The sequence below is a fragment of the Aptenodytes patagonicus genome, chromosome 7 (assembly GCF_965638725.1).
Source record: "Aptenodytes patagonicus chromosome 7, bAptPat1.pri.cur, whole genome shotgun sequence".
NCBI lineage: Eukaryota > Metazoa > Chordata > Aves > Sphenisciformes > Spheniscidae > Aptenodytes > Aptenodytes patagonicus.
In genome coordinates, this window is record NC_134955.1 from 59,693,930 (window position 1) to 59,719,316 (window position 25,387).

Genomic DNA, 25,387 nt, shown 5'->3' on the forward strand with positions numbered 1-25,387 from the left:
ACAACAGCAATTGTGGAGTATCATGTTTCCACTAAAGTACCAGTCTTTACGCCAAACCTACCGAAGCTTCATTGTAAACAGGTCACATCATTGACCTTCCCCTATTTCTAAGCTGGCTGCTGTACACAGGGAAATGCAACATCCAGTCTTGCAACCTGTTAATCTTTGGACAACTGAGCCTTATTGGCTTGCTCTGGGAGGAATCTGAAGTCTACTTGAAAGGCACTGGACATCAAAACAAGAACCAGCTCCATCAGATGACTAAATCAACACCTAAAAGGGTAGGAAGAGAGGTCAAAAATAGAGTAAGTATAAATTAAGCCTCTTAAAAATTAAAAAAAAAAAAAAAAAAGAGTAAAATCAAAGAAGTTTGGTATAGACTTTTATCTACATTTTTATTACAGTGAGATAAACAAAATACGAACAAATTGAGGAAAATGTAATGAACATTGCCTGATAACATTCTTAGACATCTCACGCATGCTTTTGAAGCCTGTCTTGTCTTGACTTTTAAATACCTCTGGGATATGAATTGTAATTACAACAGATTTAGGAACTTGCCAAAACTCCTTTGAGAAATTGTATCATTTCAGAAGCATGGTTGTAAGAATTTGTTGGAGTACTTGAGTAAGGTGCTTGCTCAGTAAACAAATACTAAATAATTTTGCTATCACTTTCCTTTCTAGAACATTCAAAACAGATTTTAATTGCTGTGTTACAAAATTAATCCATATGCTAAGTTAGAATAGAACACACTACTGTTCCTCCTACAGCATATTTCCCTTTCCTGAATAAATGAAATAAATCTTCCAGGACAGATCTGCATATAGTATTTTCAAGAAGAAATTTGCATTATGAGTTTGTAAATGCCCCTTAAAAGTCAATTTAAGTCTTATCTTTCATGTATAGGTTAAAGATGACAAAGAGTGGACTGCAAGAACAGGAAGGTCATCATTAAAGGCTACAGTAACCAAGAATTAGTTTAATTACCACTGGATTTAAAAAGCTATTTTTCTTTTCTAAGAATTGCTCCACTGCTTTAAAAAAAAAAAAAAAGCTTTTCTACTGATTGTTAAACACTTGTTAGCACTAAGATACTATGTCTGTGGGTTATAGAGAGACAGTCGCTGGTAAACATTTACTTTAATACATTAAAGTCAATGGCATTAGATTAGCGATGCCAGCTCACGTAAACTGTAAAGAAAAAGACAAAAGCTAAGCATTGCTATTTTCAGCACAAGTTTGAAACACTTGCAATAGGACTAAACTCGCCTTGCATTTCAGTCTTTCCTTGTTCCTTGCACAAACATAAGCTAACAGGGGCACTTCATATACAACTTGGCACACAGGCATTTCCATCTCAGAAACGCAAGGTCATTCCTGGAGGGGACATGTACGCTGTGTCACAGAACCGCTACGGGTGGGAAGGCAGCGGCACCAGCTCCAGGCAGCACAAACAGCCCAGCACGTTCTCACGTACTAACAGGCTGATCCAAGGTCTACTGAAGTCAATGAGAAGTCTCACCCTTGAAATTTTCCCTCAACCCAAGCGAAATCAGCTGACTTCAAAGGTTTACGGTCAAATTAAAAGTGTGCTTTTTTTTTTTTTTTTTTTTTTTTTAAAAGAATGCTACAGTCAATATATGTCCACTAGGTCCCCCAGTAGAGAACCTGTTAAAATTTAAATCTTTCACACCTCTTTCAAGTGCCTTCCTTATATTTTTAAATGATTTGCAAATACCACATCAATATCCACCTGTGTTATCAAAGGTATTTTTATTTGATGTAGATAAGACTATGTTTGGGCTAGTAACATTCTATTCTATATAAATACAAGACAGATCTAACAGTTTGCATTCAGCACTGTACATATTAAAACGAATTAGCTAATAATTTGAATTTTTCTTCCACAAATCATAGCAAAGACATTGAAGTTCTTTTTAAAAAATGAGATAATTAACTATTACATGAGGTATTTTAACAAAGTGTATTTTCTTATTGGAATACATCTTAAAATAAGTACCCCTAGTTTAAATGACCTGGTACAGTAAACAGAACAGACAGTACTAGAAGTATCCCTGTGTCCAGCAGTGACTTCATTTTCACAGCATGATTTAACACTTGGTATTTTTTGTAACTAGAAACTAAAATTTGCATTTCTATACTATCTTCCACCTGAGAATATGAAGGAACTTTACAACCTTGTGATAATCTCCTCCCTCCAGAGGCAGTCAGACCAGTTAAATAGCTGCAGAAACAAAAGTACAGTGAGATTTCTGCGACTTGCCCCAGGTCAAAGAGGAAGACGATAGCAAAACCAGGCTGATATTCTTTCTCCCGTATTCAGCTCGCAGAACTCCATTCTTTCCATATTGATGCCAGGCCTAAGTCACCATGTAATCTACTTTGTAACATTCACTATCTTTTTGTGTGCAGCATGTTCCCAGTAGCCCAAAAGGACATGCAGTCTAGTAAACCAAGGTACACAGGACAAAAGAAAATGGAGCTACTAGTTATTAGTTTGAGATATGACCTCTTACCAACATATCTAAAACAATTTACAAGTTAGGCTTTATAATCAAAATGGAAGTTTTATTTATATTTTCAACATGAAATACAATAAAATAGCGTTGTGCTGACAGACATGCTTTTCTGCAAGATTGGGAAATTCTGTCTTGTATATTGTGATTTTAAATAGATACGAGTCCTGTTTTAAACTTTTCCTGTACTCCGACATTCATTGTAATTAACTCATTAAAAGCAATATTTATAAAGCACTGATTGCAGGCAGTACATAACTAGGGAGTGATGACATACAACAGAAGACAACAATGACTCGGTTTTGGTTTATCAAGTGGTAAGTTACATACGCATTTCTTCAAAATTCAAAAGCTAGCTTCCGTGGAGTCATGAATTGCTTCACCATTTCATCTGTGACCTGCTTCCGTCTCTCTTGATGAGCTGCTATCAAGGGCTGCAATGTTTCAATAAGAACCTTCTTCAGCTCCCCCGTGAGCAATTCCCCACTTGTGTATGCCTGTCAAGAAAGTGTTGATTGCTAAATATGGCGCTATATGGAAAAAGACTAAGTGACAAGTATTTCTTTAAAAGCCTGGCTCTAGCAAATACAGATTTGGATGTCTTAAAAATAAGCACATGCCTTAGAAGATCATGTGGTATTACTCTAAAAATGTAACTTGCAAAATTGCTTATTGCCTTTTAAAAGATTAAGACAGCTGGGCAATTTAATATGTGACAAGTTATATGGACTGAATAAACTACATTCACAGGACTGAAAAAGCTACATTCACAGGAATTTAACTGGGAAATCCTGTAATTATTTGCAGGAAACTGTGTATTTTTCTCCCCAGAATCCCAGTTCAAATAAACGGTCCCCCTAAGCTGTTTTTTGCAGTAAGAGGTACAAATTCTCATATTTTTCTCATTGCATGTGGGCAATTAGATGTGATTAAAGTATCCTTTTTATAGCAAAGACACCCAGAATCTATGTTCACACTAGTAGTCATATTCACAGTTGGTAATTCATTCAGTTGCTCTGATACTGAAAACGCTTGAGCTAGAAGCACAGACTAACAGCTGACTGGTTCAGCCCTGGTTAGAAACCATGGCTGGCGCAGTTCAACTATGATTTGAAAAGGCAGTAACATGATAATCTTACCTCTCCTTGTCATCAAGCCATTTGTAATACCAATTCAAGGTGTAACTGTTGCTCACTCAGCAACAGTAAAATATGTCAATGGGAATGAACTGAATTGTAATTTCAGTGGTGGATTTTGGGGGGTGGTGTTTTTTGTTTGTTTGTTAGCTTGTTATAAAAACACCGATATTGCTTTCTCTGAGTATCCACTTCTGAAAGCTTCTTCCTCTGGTACCATAACTGAAACAGCTCCGCTAATGCCACTACAAGCAGCGACTTCATGTTTTCCAATCTGGTTCCAAGGCAGCATTGCAGCAAGCTGCTAGCTGCGGTCTATGCTTTGTGCTCTTTGTAGCAGAGTTAGGCCAATACTGTTGCAGTGGTTGGAGACTAATGGAAAACAGCTCAATAAGTCAAATGTGCTCCAGATTTGGAGGTGATTAGTGACAGCCAACATGGCTTCACTAAGGGCAAATCATGCCTGACAAATATCATCGCCTTCTACAATGGGGTTACAACGTTGGTGGATAAGGGAAGAGCAACTTACATCATCTACCTGGACTTGTGCAAAGCATTTGACACTGTCCCACATGACATCCTTGTCTCTAAATTGGAGAGACATGGATTTGACGGATGGACCACTCGGTGGATAAGGAATTGACTGGATGGTCGCACTCAAAGAGTTGTGGTCAACGGCTTGATGTCCAAGTGGAGACCAGTGATGAGTGGTGTTCCTCAGGGGTTGGTATTGGGACCGGTGCTGTTTAACATCTTTGTCAGCAACATGGACAGTGGGATTGAGTGCACCCTCAGCAAGTTTGCAGATGACATCAAGCTGTGTGGTGCAGTTGACATGCTGGAGGGGAGGGATGCCATCCAGAGGGACCTTGACAGGCTTGAGAGGTGGGCCTGTGCGAACCTCATGAAGTTCAACAAGGCCAAGTGCAAGGTCTTGCACGTGGTTGGGGCAATCCCAAGCACAAATACAGGCTGGGCGGAGAATGGGTTGAGAGCAGCCCTGAGGAGAAGGACTTGGGGTTTTTGGTTGATGGGAAGCTCAACATGACCCGGCAATGCACGCTTGCAGCCCAACTGTATCCTGGGCTGCATCAAAAGAAGCGTGATTAGCAGGTAGAAGGAGGTGGTTCTCCCCCTCTTCTCCGCTCTCGTGAGACTCCACCTGGAATACTGCGTTCAGCCTGGGGCCTCCAACATAAGAAGGACATGGACCTGTTGGAGCGAGTCCAGAGGAGGGCCACAAAGATGATCAGAGGGCTGGAGCACCTCTCCTGTGAAGACAGGCTGAGAGAGCTGGGGTTGTTCAGCCTGGAGAAAAGAAGGCTCCAGTACCAGAAGGGGGCCTACAAGAAAGCTGGAGAGGGACTTTTTACAAGGGGATGTAGTGATAGGACAAGGGGTAATGGCTTTAAACTGAAAGAGGGTAAATTTAGATTAGCTATAAGGAAGAAACTCTTCGCTATGAGGGTGATGAGGCACTGGAACAGGTTGCCCCGAGAAGTTGTGGATGCCCCATCCCTGGAAGTGTTCAAGGTCGGGTTGGATGGGCCTTTGAGCAACCTGGTCTAGTGGACGGTGTCCCCGCCCATGGCTGGGGGGCTGGAACTAGATGATCTTTAAGGTCCCTTCCAACCCAAACCATTCTATGGTTCTATTTCCATAAGGAATTTACAACAGTCTGCATGGGGATTAGTAGCTATCCAGCCCTGCTCTTCTGTGGGAAAGAGTAGAGGGTTGGAGAAGAATCTGCAGCTCTTGACTTTCTTGCAGCTGTTCTCAGCAGGAGAAAGCTGATAAACCAATGGGTACTATCAACTGTGGATACTGCCTTCCAGAGAATGCATACTGCCTAGTACTGATGACGATCATATAGCTGAAGGAAGTGAAATGTCTTGCTACCACCCCCGGGGACACAAGTCCACCAGACAGGTTTAAGGAAAATGCAACTTATAAGAAGCAGTTTTTGCTTGGGATCAGTGAATCAATTCCTCGTAGCTGTACATTTCTTGTGATAAGAAAAAACAAAAAACCAGCAAGCTTTAGACATGAGCTTTTGTAGTTTTGGAGAGTATTTAAGTACCTTGCACATAAGGAACAGACAGAGTGTAATATACAATGCTAATCCTAAGGTGGCCTCATTTGAAAGGTGGGGAAGATACTGTCCTATACAGTGTCGAAGATCCTTATGAAAATACTAGGGAATTTTTAAATTATTTTCTTTTAAAGAAGAAATAGATTGGCCTGTGAGAAAGAAGAACATTGCAAACAAATAAACACAGAGGTCTTAATATTGAAACTTGCAAGGGATGGAGAGTGCAAGAATAACACCACAATTACCCTTCTGGAGAAGGTTCACAGGAGGACTTAGTTACAGCTTTGTTGAGGACTTAGTTAAAGCTTTGTCCTCACAATAAGGAATGAATAATATTATCTTCAACTTGGCTACTTACCTGCTTCAGTTGTTCAAGCCTGTCATCATCTTCTAGGAAGAAAGTCAGGTACATAAAAGACACGTCAACATCACAGTTACCTCCGTACTTCCTGTGCTCTTCAATAGTATCTCTGCCTCCTGAGAAGGCATGCTTGTTAATCTGAAACAACATAATGATGTTATGGTATAATTTCTACTAAATTCTGGATTATTATACTGTAAACAGAGGTGTATCATGATCCTCAAAATTCTATATTAAGGACTAGCTGAAGGGTGAGTGGGGCAAGTTAATGCAGAGCATCAGGACTGAAGCAGGGAGGCAAAAGGAGGTCGCTAGAATCCAGCAGGGAAAAATGGCTATACACATACTCCTCAGACTGCATAACCAGAACAAAAATGAAGCAAAAAGTAAAAATAATCACCCAAGATTCAGTCAAAAAAGTTTTAAGTCCCTTTTGCTGAAGCTGTTGTTTGTTGGATAGAATTTGTGCTCACAGGAAATGTACTTCATGTAAGAAAAAATAACATATTCACTTCATCAAGAAATTAATTTTGAAAGAGTTGAAGAAGGCATGGAGAATTTTGAAGAAATCCTAGAGACAACCTAGTCTCCTCCTCTTTTCAGGGAAAAGGAAAACAAGAGAAAGCAAAGTTAAAGATCACAAAACTCTGGCTAAAATGGCTGAAATTAGACAAATGCCCAATTGTTCAGTCTAAACATGGAATACTTGCTGAATCTCCCCTGCTCTTTTTAAGCATAGCTTCCTATAGGCAGATGAACTGCACTGGTGAATAGATCTACCTGCTAATCCTATTCCCAGTAAATTCAGAAGCCACCGACGTATTTTAAAAATTTATACATGTGTAGAATTCTCAGAGGATGCTAATCTTCCTACAGATTTAAAGAAAATAAATTGCCAGGAAGAGGAAAAAAAGTATTTCTCAACCATAAGCTGAGCTTTCATTTGGCTCTTTTATCTTTTCAGATATCATCATCAACCAGCCAAGAGACACACATGCATATGAAGTAGATTTTTTTTTAAGTTCCGGTATCTAGGAACTGTTATATATGTACAATTTCTGAACATTCTTACTATCTGTACAACTGTCTAGTGCTTTTTTGAATCTTTCTAACCACCATGTTACAGATGATGTCTTGTGGCAACAAATTACACACAAAAATGATGCACTGATGAGTATCTTAAGAAAATAGACTGCCATCTGTCACATTATATCTATTCTTATATTGTAGGACAGCCTGAATAGCTGTCTTTTACATATTGTTTGTATTTTACATATTGTTTTGCACTTCCCCTCACCTCTCTCCTTACTAGATTTTGAAAGTCTTTGTATGAAATTTTTTCTATGTCCCTCATCTCTACAGTTTGTCTTCTTACTAAGCTGAGAGGGATTAAATACAATATGCCAGGTGAAGGCACATTATTGTTTTATACAAAATGTTTCCTATATTAATCTCAAGTTCATTTTATATATTCTGGCACCTACTCATTGACTGAGGGTCTCAATGATTTATCTATCGCGATGCACTGATCTTTTCCCTGAATTAATACAGACTTAGAATCTAAATAACAGTTTCTAAGAAAACAAACAAAGAATTGAGCTGTAATTTGGTGATGATAGGTGAAATAAGAATAGTTTATTATGTTGCCATTCATCTTCTTGGATTTCCCAGAAGCTTCTCAGCCTTTCCCAGTATCTAGTAATTTTTCATCTTCTATTACCTGTAAGTTTTGAACCTCATTACTTAGTAAAGTACTAGTGATCTGAAAAATGCAGTAAGCAGTAATTTTTTTTGTGCAGCACGGGCACTCTCTTTTTAACCTTTATCCATCACCAGAAGTCACCTTTCCTACTCTGTTTTTTTATTTATTGGCCACAACAATATTTAGTCTTTCACTCAAGCTCTATTTCCATAAAAACTTGTTTCTGATGGGCTTCAGAAGCTGAAATAAATCTCAATTTGTCCTCCATTACTCAACACTTTACGTTCTATTCAGAATTTTCTCTTTATAGCTTTTCTATTCCAAGTAGCTAGAATTATTTTGTTATTTTTCCAACTAGTTTAAAGAAAGCAGAAATAGGACTTATGTCCTGGTTTTGGCTGGGATAAAGTTAATTTTCTTCATAGTAGCAGGTTTAGTGCTGTGTTTTGGATTTAGGATGAGAATAATGTTGATAACACACTGATGTTTTAGTTGTTGCTGAGCAGAGCTGACACTAAGTCAAAGCCTTTTCTCCTTCTCATCCCACCCCACCAGCAAGTAGGCTGGGGGTGCAAAAGAAGTTGGGATGGCACACAGCTGGGACAGCTGACCCCAAATGACCAAAGGGATATTCTGTACCATATGTTGTTATGCACAGCATATAAAGCTGGGGGAAGAAGAAGGAAAGGGGGGACGTTTGGAATTACAGCGTTTGTCTTCCCAAGTAACCATTACGTGTGATGGAGCCCTGCTTTCCTGAAGATGGCTGAACACCTGCCTGCTGATGGGAAGGAGTAAATGAATTCCTTGTTTTGCTTTGCTTGCGTGCACGGCTGTTGCATTACTTAAACTGTCTTTATCTCAACCCACGAGTTTTCTCACTTCTACTCTTCTGATTCTCTCCCCCATCCCACCGGGGGGAGTGAGCGAGTGGCTGTGTGGTGCTTCGTTGCCGGCTGGGGTTAAACCACGGCAACTTATTAACTGGACATAAGGCATCTTGGATCTCTTCGCAGATTACTAGCTACTTGCCAGGAAAAAAATGGAAGAATGTTACCAACATTGCCACTAATCATATAACCTCTATTCTGAAATTATAGGCTTTTTTAAAAAGCAACTGTGTAACTGTGCAAATAAACTGGAATTATTATAATCCAACACATGAAGAATTCCAATTCTTCAAAACAGTACTGTTTAATCAGTTTCTACATAAGATAATGAATGGTTACGAGATGGCTGCAGAAGAATCTGACCTATACGTGGGTTTGTCAACCATAAGAGAATTAATCGAAGCCCACCCAGCAGAACAAACATATACACCTTTTTTCTTGTTGTGACAGATAAGTTATTTCATGTCTGGTTATCATGCCTATAAATCCTTTTCCAAAGACTGATTTTTATTTATTTTTTTAAATACCACAACACAGGTGAACTTTTGCCAAAATATATCATCTGACACTGGATAAGAGGGATTTTCCTTTGACCTAGAAGGGGCACTAGGAATATACTCAGATAGGAGAAAATACCTTCTAAAACTTAGGTGAAATTCAACATAATATTTATTTGTGAATTGGAGGGAGGAGGGCATGGCAGCAGTAGATCTCCAAGCAACAGCAAAAGTCTGCCCTGTGTTGTAACCGACACTGTGCAACGCTTGGTGCTCCCAGCATGGAGAGGCAGTCAGGAGAAAGAGCTGTTTATTTGATTTACATCATGGACTGTCAAATTTCAAAACTATGGCAACATAATATTTATTTTTAGAGCATGAGCCTCCACAGCTCTTATTCTTACACCACTGCTCTGCACATATCAGATAAACAAACATGGTGTTTTGTACATTATTCTAGCTAATGTTTGTACTGTTAGACTAGTTGGCAAGGTAAAAGATTATATTTGATAGTCTAGCTAAATTTGCATAACTCGGTCAATTCCTGAAGACACTTTGCCATGAAATGTATGGGAAAAAGGATTCAGATATGTTCAAAGAAAACATGAAAAAATTGCCATTGTAACCGTGAGGACCACCACTCCTTTTTGTTATAAAGCTTTGCACTCGCAGGTTTTGCAGGTCCTTACCTTTGTCTTGATTTGTTTGGGTGTATCAGTGAGGAAGATGGAGGAGTTCGGGTCACTAGCACTCATTTTTGTCTGTGCTCCTTGCAGGGCTGGGAAGAAGACTGAGTGCAGTAAGGCTGGTTTAGGCTGTCCAATTCTAGGTGCTACATCCCGGGTCATTCTAAAATAAGGATCCTAGAACAACCATCAATAAAAGCACAGAATAAAGATGAAAAATGTGATTTAAAAGCTGATTAGTGCTGACTCGTTCATGCCTTAACAGGTCGTCTCAGGAAAAAAACAACTAACCAAACTACAAAATGTTCCAGAACCTGCTTCCAATCCAGTTCATCCAGAGCAACAAACAAAATCCCTTTTTTTTATTTCCATAGTTTTGCTGTACACTCTGATTCCCTCAATTAATAGGCATATTTACAAAGATTTACATGAATACAAATAGTTGTGAAAACTATGCTTAGTACGCCTGGAGACAGAATGCAGACTAAGACGCAAGCTTCCTCCCAAAGTGTTTAACAACCAGCACAGAATCTGAACTAAATCAGTGATCAAGCTGGCAGTGCTGTGCTGATGATTTGACTTAAACCAACTGTGACAATATTACTACATAACATTGTGGCTGATGAATATAATTACATCATCTTCCAGTGACTGTCCCTGTGACTATAATAGCTAAAGATTCAGACAGTGCAGAATTTGATTCCTAGAAACAACACTTATTTAAAGTAACGATGCTACCATTGTCATTTGTAGTCGATGTTCTTCCAACCTCTCTATATAGATCTGAATTGTTAAGGTTCTTTTTTTGCCTTTCTGGCAAACTATTTCAATGCTTCTTTATTCATACTGATAGAAGGTTTTTCCCTATGGTTCAACGTAAATCTCTTGTGCTGCAAGTTAAGCTCATTACATCTTGTCCTAGTTACCATGGAAATGGCCAAAGGTTTTTTCCTACCCCCATGTTAGTATACTTTTGCATAGATTTTACTGTCTTTGCTTTCATAGATGTCAGCTCACTGAACCACATTGAGATCAAGACAGATCCAAGACTGGCAAGAATGAGTAATGCACGAGTACATGATTGTTGGGTTAAGCCTTCATCTTTGTCAGGACACAGCACAACATCTTTTTATCTCTTCCAGCTTCTGCCCCAGAAAGGTGCTTGCAGGAATGTTTACAGATGTTTCGATATTCCACCATGAAGCTTGAATGGTACATTACAAAAACAAATCCATGAAAACCAAATTAAGTGATATGATTTTCTTACCTGATCGATAGCACATGGGATAAGACACTGAATGTTCTCCTTGCCATTGAAGATCTGTGGAAATGATGAACTGAAGGATGGAGCAGCTTGAATAGCAGGAAAGCTGATCTTTCCTAGAAAACAACATGTTTGGAAAAGCTAAGAAGCCAATATAAGCAATGATAAATAGAGAGAACTTTTTGAAATATGTAAAATGCACAAGTGAATCATTCAGATACTCAGCTGAAGACCAACATCTATCTTTATCAAGCAGTGTTGCCTTATCTGAGGAAAATTTTTCATCTTTACCTTCCATGATGTCAACAAACCTTCAACTAACATAGAAACTAATGAAAAAAGGCAGGCTGTGATCAGAAAAGGTTCATCAGTACATATTCTCTTTATCATTGAACTACCTACCCTTCCCAGAAATACAATTGACTGTATCATCACTCTGAGCTGCTGATTTTTTTTCCTCTTTGTGAGAGAATGACTATAGAGCTACTTATCAGGCAAGTTCCCCTCTAAGATCTTAGAATCATTGCTATATGCATGCTGTACTCGTGAAGCATCTCAGATGTGTCTAGTTTTCTTTTTTATACAGTGCTTAATCACAGGGTGACCAACCTGCTTCCCTGATCAAAATCCTTTCAGAACAGAAAGCAAATAGCAGATTTTTCCAAACTTGTAATGAAGTCATTATCACAATACCAACTTTTATTAGAGCACTGTTAAAACAAGGAGGAATCTGTTCCTTGGTTACAGTGAAGGCTGAAAAGCTGTCACTGGCCCAATTACTGGTCAAAGAATGATGTTAGTGCTCAGGAACACCAAGGTGTTAATGCCATCTTTGACACAGAATCTTTTTTTGGCCAATGTGATAGAAACCTGCAATCGCAGTGAAGTAAATGGAAGACAGTTACCCAGCACCTTGATAATTAGGCTTTTGAGCATTCCTTAATTTTTTTCATATATGTATATGTGTGTGTGTATTAATATAACCTTTTCTGAAGAGAAAACCTTCTATATAAATTTGGCATAGACATTTCTAGCAGGCATAATTGACTATAGCTGCAATCACTATTGAAAAAAAAAAAAAAAGAATAGTTCTCTATCCTGGGCACTTCAGCATTGGTGTTTTGTACTTTGCTGTTACTAAGGCCAAAAAGGTAGATACCATGCTAGAAATTTCACTGTAAAGTGTTTTCTATACTGAAGGAACCACAATAATACCCTCTTAGAATCAGCCTAGAAACATGGATCTTCTTGCTTTTTCTATCCGTTTCATGAATGGCAGATACTAATCTCTTTAAATTATTACTTAAATAGTGCCATAGAGAGTGAAAGCAAGCATCGCTTCCAGTAACTCATATTATTTCCTACCAATGCAATCACTGTCTGTAAAGCCAAAGATTCCTTTCACTTGGTTAAATGTAACATGCTTCTGAACTTTGACGATGTTTTTGTAGAATCCGGTACTTGTCCTGTGAGAAAGAAAATGGAAAAATAAAATGAGAAGAGCAGAAAAGTGTAGGTAGAAACTTTCACTCCAAATGCTGAGAATGTCAAAAAACCTGCAGGATTAAATCTCACTGTTCAAACTTTTTGTGGGCCATTGAGATGATAATTACAGAATTACTTACGAACAAGAATTTTATGCCTTGAAAGTTTAATTTATTCTTCCCTCCCCCCAACATTTACCGCAAACATTTTTTGTCACAATTAACTGTCTAAACCCAGAAATATTTTGATTTGGAAATGGTGCCCAAATGCCTCACGGAGCCCGAAGTTTACTTATCCTTATGCTTCTCTGTGAATTCAGGCAACCTGAATGGATCATGTCTTCCATGTTTCTTGGTACCCCCAGTGCGTATTCCATACAGGACACTACGGTTCACCAAAGGAATAGTAGCTCAAATCCTCCAAATTCTCATTTTCTACAGGCTAAGTTCCCTGGTTGGACTTTCTCTGTCACCAAATACAGCAGCAGCATTTCCAAATCAAAAATAGCTCAGCAACTTCCTTTTTTATTTCTGCTGAAGAGCTGAAGCAAAAGAAACAGCAGTTCTGACCTGCCCTTGTTCAGCCACAGGGCAGATCTGTGGTAATGCAACTTTTCTAAGGCAGGAACGTCAGGGGAGTGAAAAGAGGAAAAACTGCTTTCTAGGCTCCACATTCTGGGGGCTGTACGTTATACAGCTCGACTCTAAAACATATATTCTCTTATCCAAGCCTTTAAGGAAGCTCATCACCCCACATGGAAGAACAAAGCCCACAACTTCAGTTCTGAACTCTGCCATAAAAGTTCTTCCTTCTGAGAATGCAGTTCCAATAGCAGTTTCTTTTTCTTAAATCTTCTTTAAACTTTCCTCAAAGTTCAAATAATAATCTTTCATGCTGTATTATTAAGTTAATTGACCACAACAAGTTACTGAAATGCCTTTTATTAATGCAGATAAAGTGTAAACACATCTCAAAGATTTTGATACCATCTTAAACAAATCAATCTGGAGGTTTCTTGGTGGCTTAGGTATTTTTACAATTTAGATGGTTTAATATATTTTTCATAATTTAAATTTAAGCATTGCACACACAAGTATTTGTTCATACGTTATACAGAAGAATGACAATAGTATATATACAAAATGTTAGCAGAAAAATTAATAAGTTTCTATTTTAAGTGTTGTAAAACTTGTTTTGAAGCTTTCAAATTTAGATACATTTATTAAAACATTGCTGGCTGTCAAAGTTGGAGAGAAAATACAGACACTTTTTTTTCATTACAATGCCCTAAAGAAATTTATACTTACCCCAAATAGTCTAAATCAGAAAATATAAAGGTTTTATTGATGTCAAAACCACAGGCAATGATGTCTTTTGCATTTTCTCTAGCATACTCATACGCCTTCTCAGTTGTCAGGTCCTTCCAAAGGTATTTCTCATCATCAGTTAACTGTACAACTAAGGGAACATCAAATACTTCTTGCAGCCACCTAATAAAAGCAGAAACATTTTATCTCAAAGTAAGTTAAAATGAAGACTAAGAAACGCAGCTAAAATATTTTTTATACATTTAAACAAAAGGATATAAAGAGGTCTGCTTCTCTTTTCTTTGTATGCATATGCAGTTATGTTTATGTGAACAGAAGTAAACATTTTATACAGATTATAATGACAACTTAACTGGAAAAAAGACACACTTATTGTTTCCTGTACATATGATAGCAGTCACCATTTGCAACGGAAACAGAATTCAAAGAGACCTTTTAGCTCTTTGAGTCCAGTTTCTCTGTGTCCTGCTGCTGCAGGCACCGCATTATACAGTCATGTTACCGAGTCTCATCACAAACTAATTTTTAAGAACAACAACAATTCTAAAGAGTGCCACAGGGCTGAGGGTGCAAGGAAGAGGGCTTTATGGTGATGCAGGGATTATGATCATTTTAATGAAAAGGTAAGATTGCATTGTTTAAGTTCATTAATATTCACCTCAGATAAACAGAACTCCTTGCAATGTATCATTTCGGTAGTTCCATAAACAGCATTCAACATTTCCTTAGAAAAAAATGTTTTGATTAATACAAATGGTAGAAATAACTTACTTTGTGAATATAAATGGGATAAGATGACCAACATGCATTGCCTGAGAGGACGGCCCTCTGCCTGTATAAAGGTAAAAGGACTTCTTATTTTCATAAGCATTAAGGATTTGGTCCATATCTCTAAAGAAAAAACAGAGAAAACATGATGCAACTCTTTAAGAAGAAACATCTACAGCAAAAAGCTTCTATTCAAAATTTGAGTGCTTTTTAAAGCCAAACGTATTTATAAATAAAATAGAGTATGTTACGGGTCCTAGAAATAAAAAGGTTTTGCTTGTTTGTTTATTTAATTTAAGAAAAGTGTTGTCTCCTTCAGTCTCCATGAAAAAAAACCTCAAAGAAAAATTAAATTATGCCCTGAATCATGCTCAGGTACTTATCTGAAAAGTCATAGCTGCCATGGGTCAAAAGCCCATGCATGCTTACAATTAAACAGTGTAGATGACTGGCAGGCTGGTGCTTAAGATTATTCCCTTTTTTCTGTAACAATATATATGCATACGTCCACAGGCCATGTGGACCCTTGTTGAAATCAGCAGTGACACCATATAAGCGTGGGGTTCTTGCTAGGCCAATTCCTCCGTCTGGCTGCTAACAAAGAGTCAAAATGGAACGTGTACAAAGCAAAGATTTCCTGCACATTTGTTCTTCAATTTGGGATTAGTGAGGACATATCAGAAAACCGAGGGTTTCAAATGTTGCCAGCGTAAACCTGCAGTAGTTGCTAATTTCAAATGACACTGTTGGTTTACCTTGGTGTAAAAGAACATGGTCCTTTGCTGGTCATAGGTTTCTCCCAATAATGTTCACAGAAAGTCTACCTAACTGGACGTTTCCGAATTTTAAAACAAGAAAAACTCACCTGTGAGAAAAAAAGATTCCTCTACGTAGAAAGCGGTGAGGTTTTTGCCCAATAGCTCTTTCTATTCGGTTGATCAGATCTGTGTCAATTTTACTGCTGCCAAACCGAACTATAATAATAATAAAATGTAAAAAACAATAAATTAATAAGAATAGCATAGCTACAACCAGATCTTGGCTTTACCAAGAACATACCGATGCGGCCTAGATTAAAAAGAACATCTCTTTCTTCACATCTCAGGTAAAATGTAAAATGGCTAGATTTTCCCGATTCTTGCCTGGAGTCCCAGCAGTCGCCTCTGATACTAACCTCTATGCTAGGAGGCCCAGCCTATTCACAATCTGTAGCATTGCTCCATCTATGACTGATCATAATCGCAGTTTCCTTATAGCAGGACTACTGATGTTCAGAACAAAAAGCATTCCAAAGAAACATATTTAGGTCAATAACTTGGCCTCTGTAAGCCATAGGATAAAAATGGCTGTGAGGCTCTGAGTGTTCCTTTTGTGGCATCTAAATTTTCTGCCCTCAGATCACATGGTTTTTCACCTTCCAACCCCAAATACTCTTCTGCAAACTTCATTCTTCTTTTATATGGCTATGATTACAGACACTGCTCCCCTCAAGAGGCTTGAAAAGGTAATGCATAATACTCTTCATTGCAATCAAGTAAGACTTATCACTTGGTGGTTTAGGAAATCAGCTGATTAATAAAACAACATTTTCAGATGTAGTAATTTCATTAAAGAAAGGTTTAGACAGAGTGAAATAGCAGTGTTTTTTCCTATTCCAAATAAAACTGAACTGAGGAAATCTTTTATTTCTTCAGTAAAGCTTCCTATACTCCAATCCCAATTCTTGGACCCTAATAAGCAGGTCAATGCTCCATGATTTGGACTTGATTGAAAAAATCTAGACAAGAATCTATTCTTTGCTACTGTTCTGCTGTATTCAGCATTAGAACAACTTGCACTATTAATTATTGGGATTGGCAAAGCATTCAAGAGAACAAAACAGAGACTCTGGATGTAAAAATACATTTATATGTATGTAGTATATCCATCTATTCTGAGTTTCTTATTAAAAAGAGACTACACTGGCAAATTCCCTAGTTATAAGACACGTGTCCACATGGGATAAGCACTTAGGGTCTTCCTAGCTGTAACAGGAAATAATCATTCCACAGGAACATATGCATGACATTTGACAAATTTCAAATATCTTGAGTTTCCTGAGGAAACTAGAAACAGAAAAAATAATTTTAAACCTTTCATTATGCAGCTAGTAAACTGTAACTTATAAGACTACTATACTTCTGCCCTGTGGAAAACACCACAATCACTTTGAATACCCCACACAGAATCAGGTTTACTTTGAATTCCCTCCTTATGCATGTTCCTGCTTCTAAATCTTCAATTTTTTTAAGCCCAAAGCAAGTAACCTATTAAAAGCCTTCCTGCAGGGATACTGTAATTAACTGAAATGTCCTTCCAAAGACTACAACTTCCTACTAGAGCAGGTGAGCTTCTAATGTTACATTCTAGTGCACGGTAACGATCCTTAGCTGGACAGCATAACAGTTTACACCACTGGACAACAGAGAGAGACTGATTCCAGTTGCAGGCAGAGCTCTCTACCTGTGTGGGTTACCCAGTGTACTGCCTTGGGAATGCAACTCATTTTACAAAGAAAATTAACCCACAGGGGCAGCAAGGAATATTGAACATACTGAGGTAATTTGAAAAGCTGAATATTCAGACACCTGGGCTTATTATATTAGACTAGACTAATCAATTCCCCGAAAAAGGGAAAGGAGAGACATCTTCCAAACCTTTACAGCACAGGTTTTCAAAGCACAGCAAGGAGGCTATTTTCAGTCATAGAATCATAGAACAGTTTGGGTTGGAAGGGACCTCTAAAGGTCATCTAGTCCAACCCCCCTGCCGTGGGCAGGAACATCTTCAACTACATCAGGTTGCTCAGAGCCCCGTCCAACCTGACCTGGAATGTTTCCAGGGATGGGGCATCCACCACCTCTCTGGGCAACCTGTGCCAGTGTTTTACCACCCTCAGCATCAAAAATTTCTTCCTTATATCTAGTCTAAATCTACCCCCCTTTAGTTTAAAGCCATTCCCCCTTGTCCTATCGCAACAGGCCCTGCTAAAAAGTTTGTCCCCATCTTTTTTATAAGCCCCCTTTAAGTACTGACAGGCTGCAAGAAGGTCTCCCTGAAGCCTTCTCTTCTCTAGGCTGAATGACCCCAACTCTCTCAGCCTTTCTTCACAGGAGAGGTGTTCCATCCCCCTGATCGTTTTCGTGGCCCTCTTCTGGACCCGCTCCAACAGCTCCGTGTCTTTCTTATGCTGAGGGCTCCAGAGCTGGACGCAGTACTCCAGGTGGGGTCTCACCAGAGCAGAGTAGAGGGGCAGAATCACCTCCCTCCACCTGCTGGCCACGCTGCTTTGGATGCAGCCCAGGATACGGTTGGCCTTCTGGGCTGCGAGCGCCCATTGCTGGCTTCTGTCCAGCTTTTCATCCACCAGTACCCCAAGTCCTTCTCGGCAGGGCTGCTCTCAATCCCTTCATCCCCCAGCCTGGATTGATACTGGGGGTTGCCCCGACCCAGGGGCAGGACCTTGCATTTGGCCTTGCTAAACCTCATGCAGTTCACATGGGCCCACTTCTTGAGCTTGTCCAGGTCCCTCTGGATGGCATCCCGTCCCTCTGGCACGTCAAATGCACCACTCAGCTTGGTGTCATCTGCAAACTTGCTGAGGGTGCACTTGATCCCCCTTGTCTCTGTCATTGATGAAGATATTAAACAGTACTGGTCCCAAGATGGACCCCTGCGGGACGCCACTCGTCACCAATCTCCATCTGGACATTGAGCTGTTGACAACTACCCTCTGGATGCGTCCATCTAAGCAATTCCTCACCCACCGGACAGTCCACCCATCAAACCCATACCTCTCCAGTTTAGAGAGAAGGATGTTGTGGGGGATCGTGTCAAAGGCCTTACAGAGGTCCAGATAGACATCTGTAGCCCTTCCCATATCCACTGATGTAGTCACTCCATCATAGAAGGCCACTAGGTTGGTCAGGCGAGACTTGGCCTTGGTGACAGCCAGCATGGCTTCTCAAATCACTTCCTGTCCTCCATGTGCCTTAGCATAGCTTCCAGGAGGATCTGTTCCATGATCTTCCCAGGCACAGAGGTGAGACTGACTGGCCTGGAGTTCCCCGGGTCTTCCTTTTTTCCCTTTTTAAAAATGGGGGTTATGTTTCCCCTTTTCCAGTGAGCGGGAGCTTTACCGGACTGCCACGACTTCTCAAATATGATGGATAGTGGCTTAGCAACTTCATCTGCCCGTTCCTTCAGGACCCGCGGATGGATCTCATCGGGTCCCATGGACTTGTGCACCTTCAGGTGCCTTAGACGGTCTCGAACCTGATCTTCTCCCACAGTGGGTGGCTCTTCATTCTCCCAGTCACCACCTTTGCCTTCTGCAGCTTGGGTGGTAAGGCTCAAGCACTTGCCAGTGAAGACCGAGGCAAAAAAGTCATTGAGTACCTCCACCTTCTCTGTATCCCGGGTAACCAGGTCTCCCGTTTCCTTCCAGAGAGGGCCCACATTTTCCCTCGTCTTCCTTTTATCCCCGATGTACCTATAGAAGCTTTTCTTGTTGCCCTTGACATCCCTGGCCAGATTTAATTCTGTCAGGGCTTTAGCTTTCCTAACCTGATCCCTGGCTGCTCGGACAATTTCTCTGTATTCCTCCCAGGCTACCTGTCCTTGCTTCCACCCTCTGTAGGCTTCCTTTTTGTGTTTGAGTTTGTCCAGGAGCTCCTTGTTCATCCATGCAGGCCTCCTCGCGTTTTTGCCTGACTTCCTCTTTGTTGGGATACATCGCTCCTGAGCTTGAAGGAGGTGATCCTTGAATATTACCCAGCTTTCTTGGGCCCCTCTTCCCTCCAGGGCTTTGTCCCATGGCACTCCACCAAGCAGATCCCTGAAAAGGCCAAAGTCCTCTCTCCTGAAGTCCAGGGTAGTGAGCTTGCTGTGCGCCCTCCTTGGTGCCCTAAGGATCTTGAACTCCACCATTTCATGGTCACTGCAGCCCAGGCTGCCCTTGAGCTTCACACTCCCCACCAGCCCCTCCTTGTTGGTGAGAACAAGGTCCAGCATAGCACCTCTCCTCGTTGGCTCCTCTACCACTTGGAGAAGGAAGTTATCATCGACGCATTCCAGGAACCTCCTGGATTGCTTATGCCCTGCCATGTTGTCCCTCCAACAGATGTCGGGGTGGTTGAAGTCCCCCATGAGGACCAGGGCTTGTGAGTGTGAGGCTGATCCTGTCTGTCTATAGAGGGCCTCATCCGCTCGATCTTCCTGGTCAGATGGCCTGTAGCAGACCCCCGCCATAATGTCACCTGTCCCTGCCTTCCCTTTAATTCTGACCCACGAGCTCTTGGTTGGCTCCTCATCCATCCCCAGGCAGAGCTCCATGCACTCCAGCTGGCCATTGACATAGAGGGCGACACCCCCTCCCCGTCTCCCCTGCCTGTCCTTCCTAAAGAGCCTGTATCCCTCCACCCCAACACTCCAATCATAGGAGCCACCCCACCACATCTCCGTGATGCCAATAAGGTCGTAGCCCTGCTGGCGTGTGCACGTCCCTAACTCCTCTGTTTATTCCCCATGCTATGTGCGTTTGCATAGAGGCATTTAAGTTGGGCCCCCGATGAAGCTGTCTTACTGGCTGGAGTTCCTTTGTGCTGCTCTTCAGGCGCTCTCCTGCTGACCTGTGATCCTTCTCCAGGCTCTGGGCACCTATTGCTGGCCCTGGCATCAAACTGGTAGGAGTGGGATGGACTGAGGTTCCCCTCCCCCAGCAGCTCTAGTTTAAAGCCCTCTTCACCAGCTTGGCAAGCCTATGACCGAAGATGCTCTTCCCCTTCTCTGACAGATGGACCCCGTCAGCCCCCAGTAGACCAGGTTTCTCAAAGCGAGTCCCATTGTCTAAGTAGCCGAACCCCTGGCTGAGGCACCAGTCCCGTAACCATTTGTTGACTCGCCAGATTCGACTGGCCCTTTCAAACCCCTTCCCTTTGACCGGCAGGATTGATGAAAAAACTACCTGTGCTCCAGAGTCCCTTACCGCCGCTCCCAGGGCTCTGCAGTCCTTCTTGATAGTCCTCGTTCTGCTCCTGGCTGTGTCACTGGTGCCCACGTGAAACAGCAGCAGCGGATAGTAAGTCAGTGGCCTGTACGAGGCTTGGTAGCCTCTCGGTGACATCCCTGATGCGAGCCCCCGGTAAGCAGCACGCCTCTCTAGAGACTGCGTTCAGTCAGCAAATGGGTGCCTCCGTACCTCTCAGAAGAGAGTCGCCTACTACTATCACCCGTCGCCTTTTCTTAGTGGCGCTGGTGGTTATACCGGGGGGCAGATCGGGCTGCATTACTCAGCTCCAGCGCTTCTCCTGGTGTGACAGGACTTTCCTCTTCGGCCTGCAGAGCGGTGAAGCGGTTCTGCAAGGGCACCTCAGGCTTCAGGGGAAGTCTCTTCCTCCTGCTGGTCCTTGCCTTTGCAACCATCCATTCTTCTGCATTATTGGCCCCCCCACTCCCTTCTGCGTGTGCCGGTGGGGGAGTTTTTGGCTGTTTGGCCGTGGGCCGTGGGTCCGCTGCAGACTGCTCTTGGAACCAGCTGTCTAGCTCCTTCTCTGCCTCCCTGATGTTACACAGTCTTCTCACCGCCTCCTGCAGCTCAGCCACCTGCTGCAGGAGGTCCTCCACCTGGTCACACCTTTTGCAGGCAGGTCTGCTGCCTGTCCCTGCCCCAGGAGAGAGGTCTGGGCACTTCCTGCAGCCTGAGGTCTGCTCTGCAGCCTCTCCCTTCAGCAGTTCTGTCTGGGTGGAGGCATCGGCCGCTGCTGGGGTAGATGGTGCAGACCCCCCAGCTGGAGCCACGGCCTTGACCCTCAAAGTCCATCAAGGCTTTCCATACATCTCAAAAAGGACTATTTAAAACCATGGCCATCCTAATCATTGAGACTGCAGTGCTCACAAGGGATTTATGAGGGATGGGACAAAAGAGTCAGACCAACATGCACCCTGGAGCACCGGGATGCTGAGAAACCCTGAGTACAGGGAGTTCCTCTCCTACACTCTGGCTGAAAATGGGGATGTGTGTTTAAGTTTGTTATGTGAACTATTCACTGAATAGCCTTTCACAAACAAAAGTCAGGAACCCCCACTGAAGGAAAGACTCAATCTTGACAGGAGAGAAAAGTGGTAATGTATCCAATTTGAGCATCAACTTGGAGGTAAGCATTTCTGCTGTTCCAGACCCTCTACACCCATTTCATTTTCTTCTAGAATTACTGTTATGCACAGCATTACTACAAGGTTTTGTATATAGTCAGTAAACTTGAAGTTAGTAGGAATTCATTACTAAATGGGAGGGAAAACTAGGCCTATTATGCACCATTATCCAATGGGAAACAAGTTCCTGCTTACAATTGTTCATTCGCTCCAGGTGAATCAAGCAGGATATCATACAAGGGAAGCACTGGGCCCATCCACTGACCCATTAAAATAAATGTCACTAAAAAAGACGAATGCTGGTTCACGATTCAGCAATCGCTGCTTTAATCTGTATGTTTTCCAAGCGTTACCGCATCTGCTTGTCCTAAGCAAATCTTAATTACTGAATTAATTTCTTCCTAGCAAATAAAATGCATTACAAAATGTCAAAGTAATTATAATCTGGATGAATGCTAAAAAAGAGACCAAATGAACATGAAAATGTTTGATTCAGCAGAACAATAGCAACTGGTAGGAGGCTAATCTTACAGAAACAGAAGACATGAGAATGCCCCAGACTAATTGGGGCTAGCCACCCTAGAAATATGTGTATACTGTCATACAAAGTGATTAAAAGCTCTCTGATATATAGAACACTTTACTGGAAATGCGTAAATATCTTTATTAAACATTCACAGACTGCACAACTCCCTTTTCTTTGTCCAGCTTCATCTTTCCCGTTAAAAAATTGGATAATTTTTCCCTACCTATTTCCTCTTATTCCTCTTACAGAGACCTTCTCTATCCACTTCTCTATCTGCCTTCCTAAACAGCTTCTGACAAGGACACAGTCTCCACTCCTTAACAAGCTTTTAAAAAATTCCTAGCGTGCTTTTGATCTCCGGTGTTCCAGCTTTCACCAAAAGACAGCTTTCAACTTGCTGTACATAAGAAGTCCTGAGAGCTGCCATTTTCAAAAGCATATTTGCATTTGCTGAAAGTTTATTGTGTACTTTTCTTCTTTGCCATTGCCACATTATATTTGCATACAGAAAACTAATGACCTACTATTTGTTGTACAGTAACTTTACTAACCAGGCCAATCTCAATAATCTTTGAACAGTCATGGCAACTGGGAGAGGTTCCTGGGGGCTGGAAGAAAGCAAATGCCACTCCCACCTTGAAGAAGGGCAAGAAGAAAGAGCTGTGGAACTACAGGCCAGTCAGCCTCACCTCAGTCTCTGGGCATGTGATGGAGCAAATAATCATAGAAACCATTCCCAAACATTATTTAAGACATGAAGGTCACTGGGAGTAGTCAGCATGGATTTATGAATGGGAAATCATGCCAGACCAACTTAATAGCCTTCTATGATGATATGACTAGCCTAGTAGATGAGGCAAGAAGAGTGGGTATTGTTTATCTCAACTTCAGTAAGGCTTTTGACACTGTCTCCCATCTCATTCTCATAGATAACTGATGAAGTCTGGACTAGATAAAGTGGACAGCAAGAGGAACTGAAAACTGGCTGAACTGCCAGGCTCAAAGGGTTGTGACCAGCAGCACAAAGTCCAGCTGGAGCCCAACATTAGTCATGTACCCCAGGGGGTTGATACTGGGGCCAATACTGTTTAACACCTTCATTAATGGCGTGGATGATGGGACAGAGTGCACCCTCAGCAAGTTCCCAGATGAAACAATACTGGGAGCAGTAGCTGATACAACAGATGGTTGTATTGCAATTCAGAGGGACCACAGCAGGCTGGAGAAATGGGCTGACAAGAATCTCATGAAGTTCAACAAAAGGCAGTGCAAAGTCCTGAATCTGGGGAGGAATAACTGTGCACTGGTACAAGCAGGGGGCCAATTGGCTGGAAAGCAGCTTGGCAGAGAAGGACCTTGGTGTCCTAGGGTCCTGGTAGACAAGAAATTGAACATAAGCCAGCTCTGTGTCATTGAAATGTCAATGGCCTCGTGGGCTGCATTAGGAACAGCACTGCCAGAACATCGAGGGAGGTGATCCTTCCCCTCTACTCAGCACTGATGAGACACATCTGGAGCATTGGGTCCAGTTCTGGGCTCCAGTATAGGAAGGACATGGATATACTAAAGTAAATCCAGCAAAAGGCCATGAAGATGAAAGGCTTGGAGCATCTGTCACACGGGGAGAGGCTGAGAGAGCTGGGATTGCTGAGCTTGGGGAAAAGAAGGTTCAGGGGGACCTTATCAATGTGTATAAATATCTGATTTGGGGGCGGGGGGGAAGTAAAGAAGATAGCACCAGACTCTTCTCAGTGATGCCCAGTGAAAGGACAAGAGCCAATGGGCACAATTTGAAATAAAGGAAATTCCATTTAAACATAAGAAAAACCTTCATTTTATGCACATGGTCAAATATTGGAACAGGTTGCCCAGGGAGGTTGTGGGATCTCCATCCTTGGAGATAATAAAAATCCTACTGGATAAGGTCCTGAGCAACCTGCTCTAGTTGAGCGACTCTGCTTTGAGTAGGGGAGTTGACTAGATGATCTGCAAAAATCCCCGCCAACTTCAATCATTCTGTATCACTGGCAATATTCAGCTCACTGAAGTATCAGCATGGTTAGCATACAAAGCTCTTTCTCACTCATCCCCTTGCTCTTTGCTCATGCTCAAACAAAAAAAAATTCTCTAGGGATGTTCACATCTGGTACTTCGCTAGCAGAACCTTTCTTCCCAGAATATCTTTAGGCTGTTTTGTTGTGTAACCATACACTGAAGTGCATGTCTAGGACAACCATTTGAGAAAAATATCCCTTTCAATTACATTGTGCTTTTAGGACTTTCATTTCTTCTATGTTTGAGTAAACGCAAACATACTGGCAACTTTCTCTGGTACCACTAGTAAATAAACAGATTATAGGTGGCATAAAAATTTCCTTTACAGTAAGACCTATCAGATGTCAAGTTCTTGGACAAAACTTTTTATTATTATTATTATTTTTAAAAGGGGGAGGAAGAGGAGGAAGTTTATCAATAACAAGCAGTAACTGTTTCACTTCCTGAAGTGGCTAGGCTAGCATTCTTCTCTGAAAAATTTCCAACACATCACTTAGAACAAGCAAAATGACTCATCCACCAAACTCCCCAATCTGCTAGCAGTGTAAATAAGTAAAAATTCTTCAGCCCAACTCACCACTGTAGGGTAGATCAAAAGGCCATACATAGACACACATACACAAACAGTTACTAGAAAAAAGGACATTGCTGTTAGGCTTTAGAGAATTGATTTACAGTGAAGTCATGCTAGTCGTTCTCAGAAAGACCTTGAGATTGTGCCAACACAAGTATTCTGTTCTTCCCACTATTCTACAAGACTGAGAAACCTGCCCAGAAAAACAAAAAACCTTCTCCATACCTCCGACACAAGTAAGAAGATGATGAGAGATCTTGACCATTTCTAGATTCTAACAATTATCCTTCTT

The 25,387-nt window shown here is 41.3% G+C and overlaps 1 protein-coding gene across 4 annotated transcripts in view; it reads right to left on the reverse strand.

Annotated features, from left to right (window-relative positions):
• Positions 1 to 2,571: 2,571 nt before the first annotated feature.
• WARS1 (tryptophanyl-tRNA synthetase 1) overlaps positions 2,572 to 25,387 on the reverse strand; it is a 30,474-nt gene continuing 7,658 nt past the window's right edge. For all 4 annotated transcript variants that reach the window (XM_076345464.1, XM_076345465.1, XM_076345466.1 and 1 more), the window contains 8 exons: positions 15,615 to 15,723; positions 14,753 to 14,872; positions 13,961 to 14,143; positions 12,534 to 12,634; positions 11,172 to 11,284; positions 9,908 to 10,081; positions 6,127 to 6,267; positions 2,572 to 3,037 (listed from right to left, as the gene is read on the reverse strand). In XM_076345464.1, coding sequence (XP_076201579.1) covers positions 2,879 to 3,037; positions 6,127 to 6,267; positions 9,908 to 10,081; positions 11,172 to 11,284; positions 12,534 to 12,634; positions 13,961 to 14,143; positions 14,753 to 14,872; positions 15,615 to 15,723 — 1,100 coding nt within the window. In that variant the 3' untranslated portion in view covers positions 2,572 to 2,878. The remainder of the gene's footprint in view (positions 3,038 to 6,126; positions 6,268 to 9,907; positions 10,082 to 11,171; positions 11,285 to 12,533; positions 12,635 to 13,960; positions 14,144 to 14,752; positions 14,873 to 15,614; positions 15,724 to 25,387) is intronic.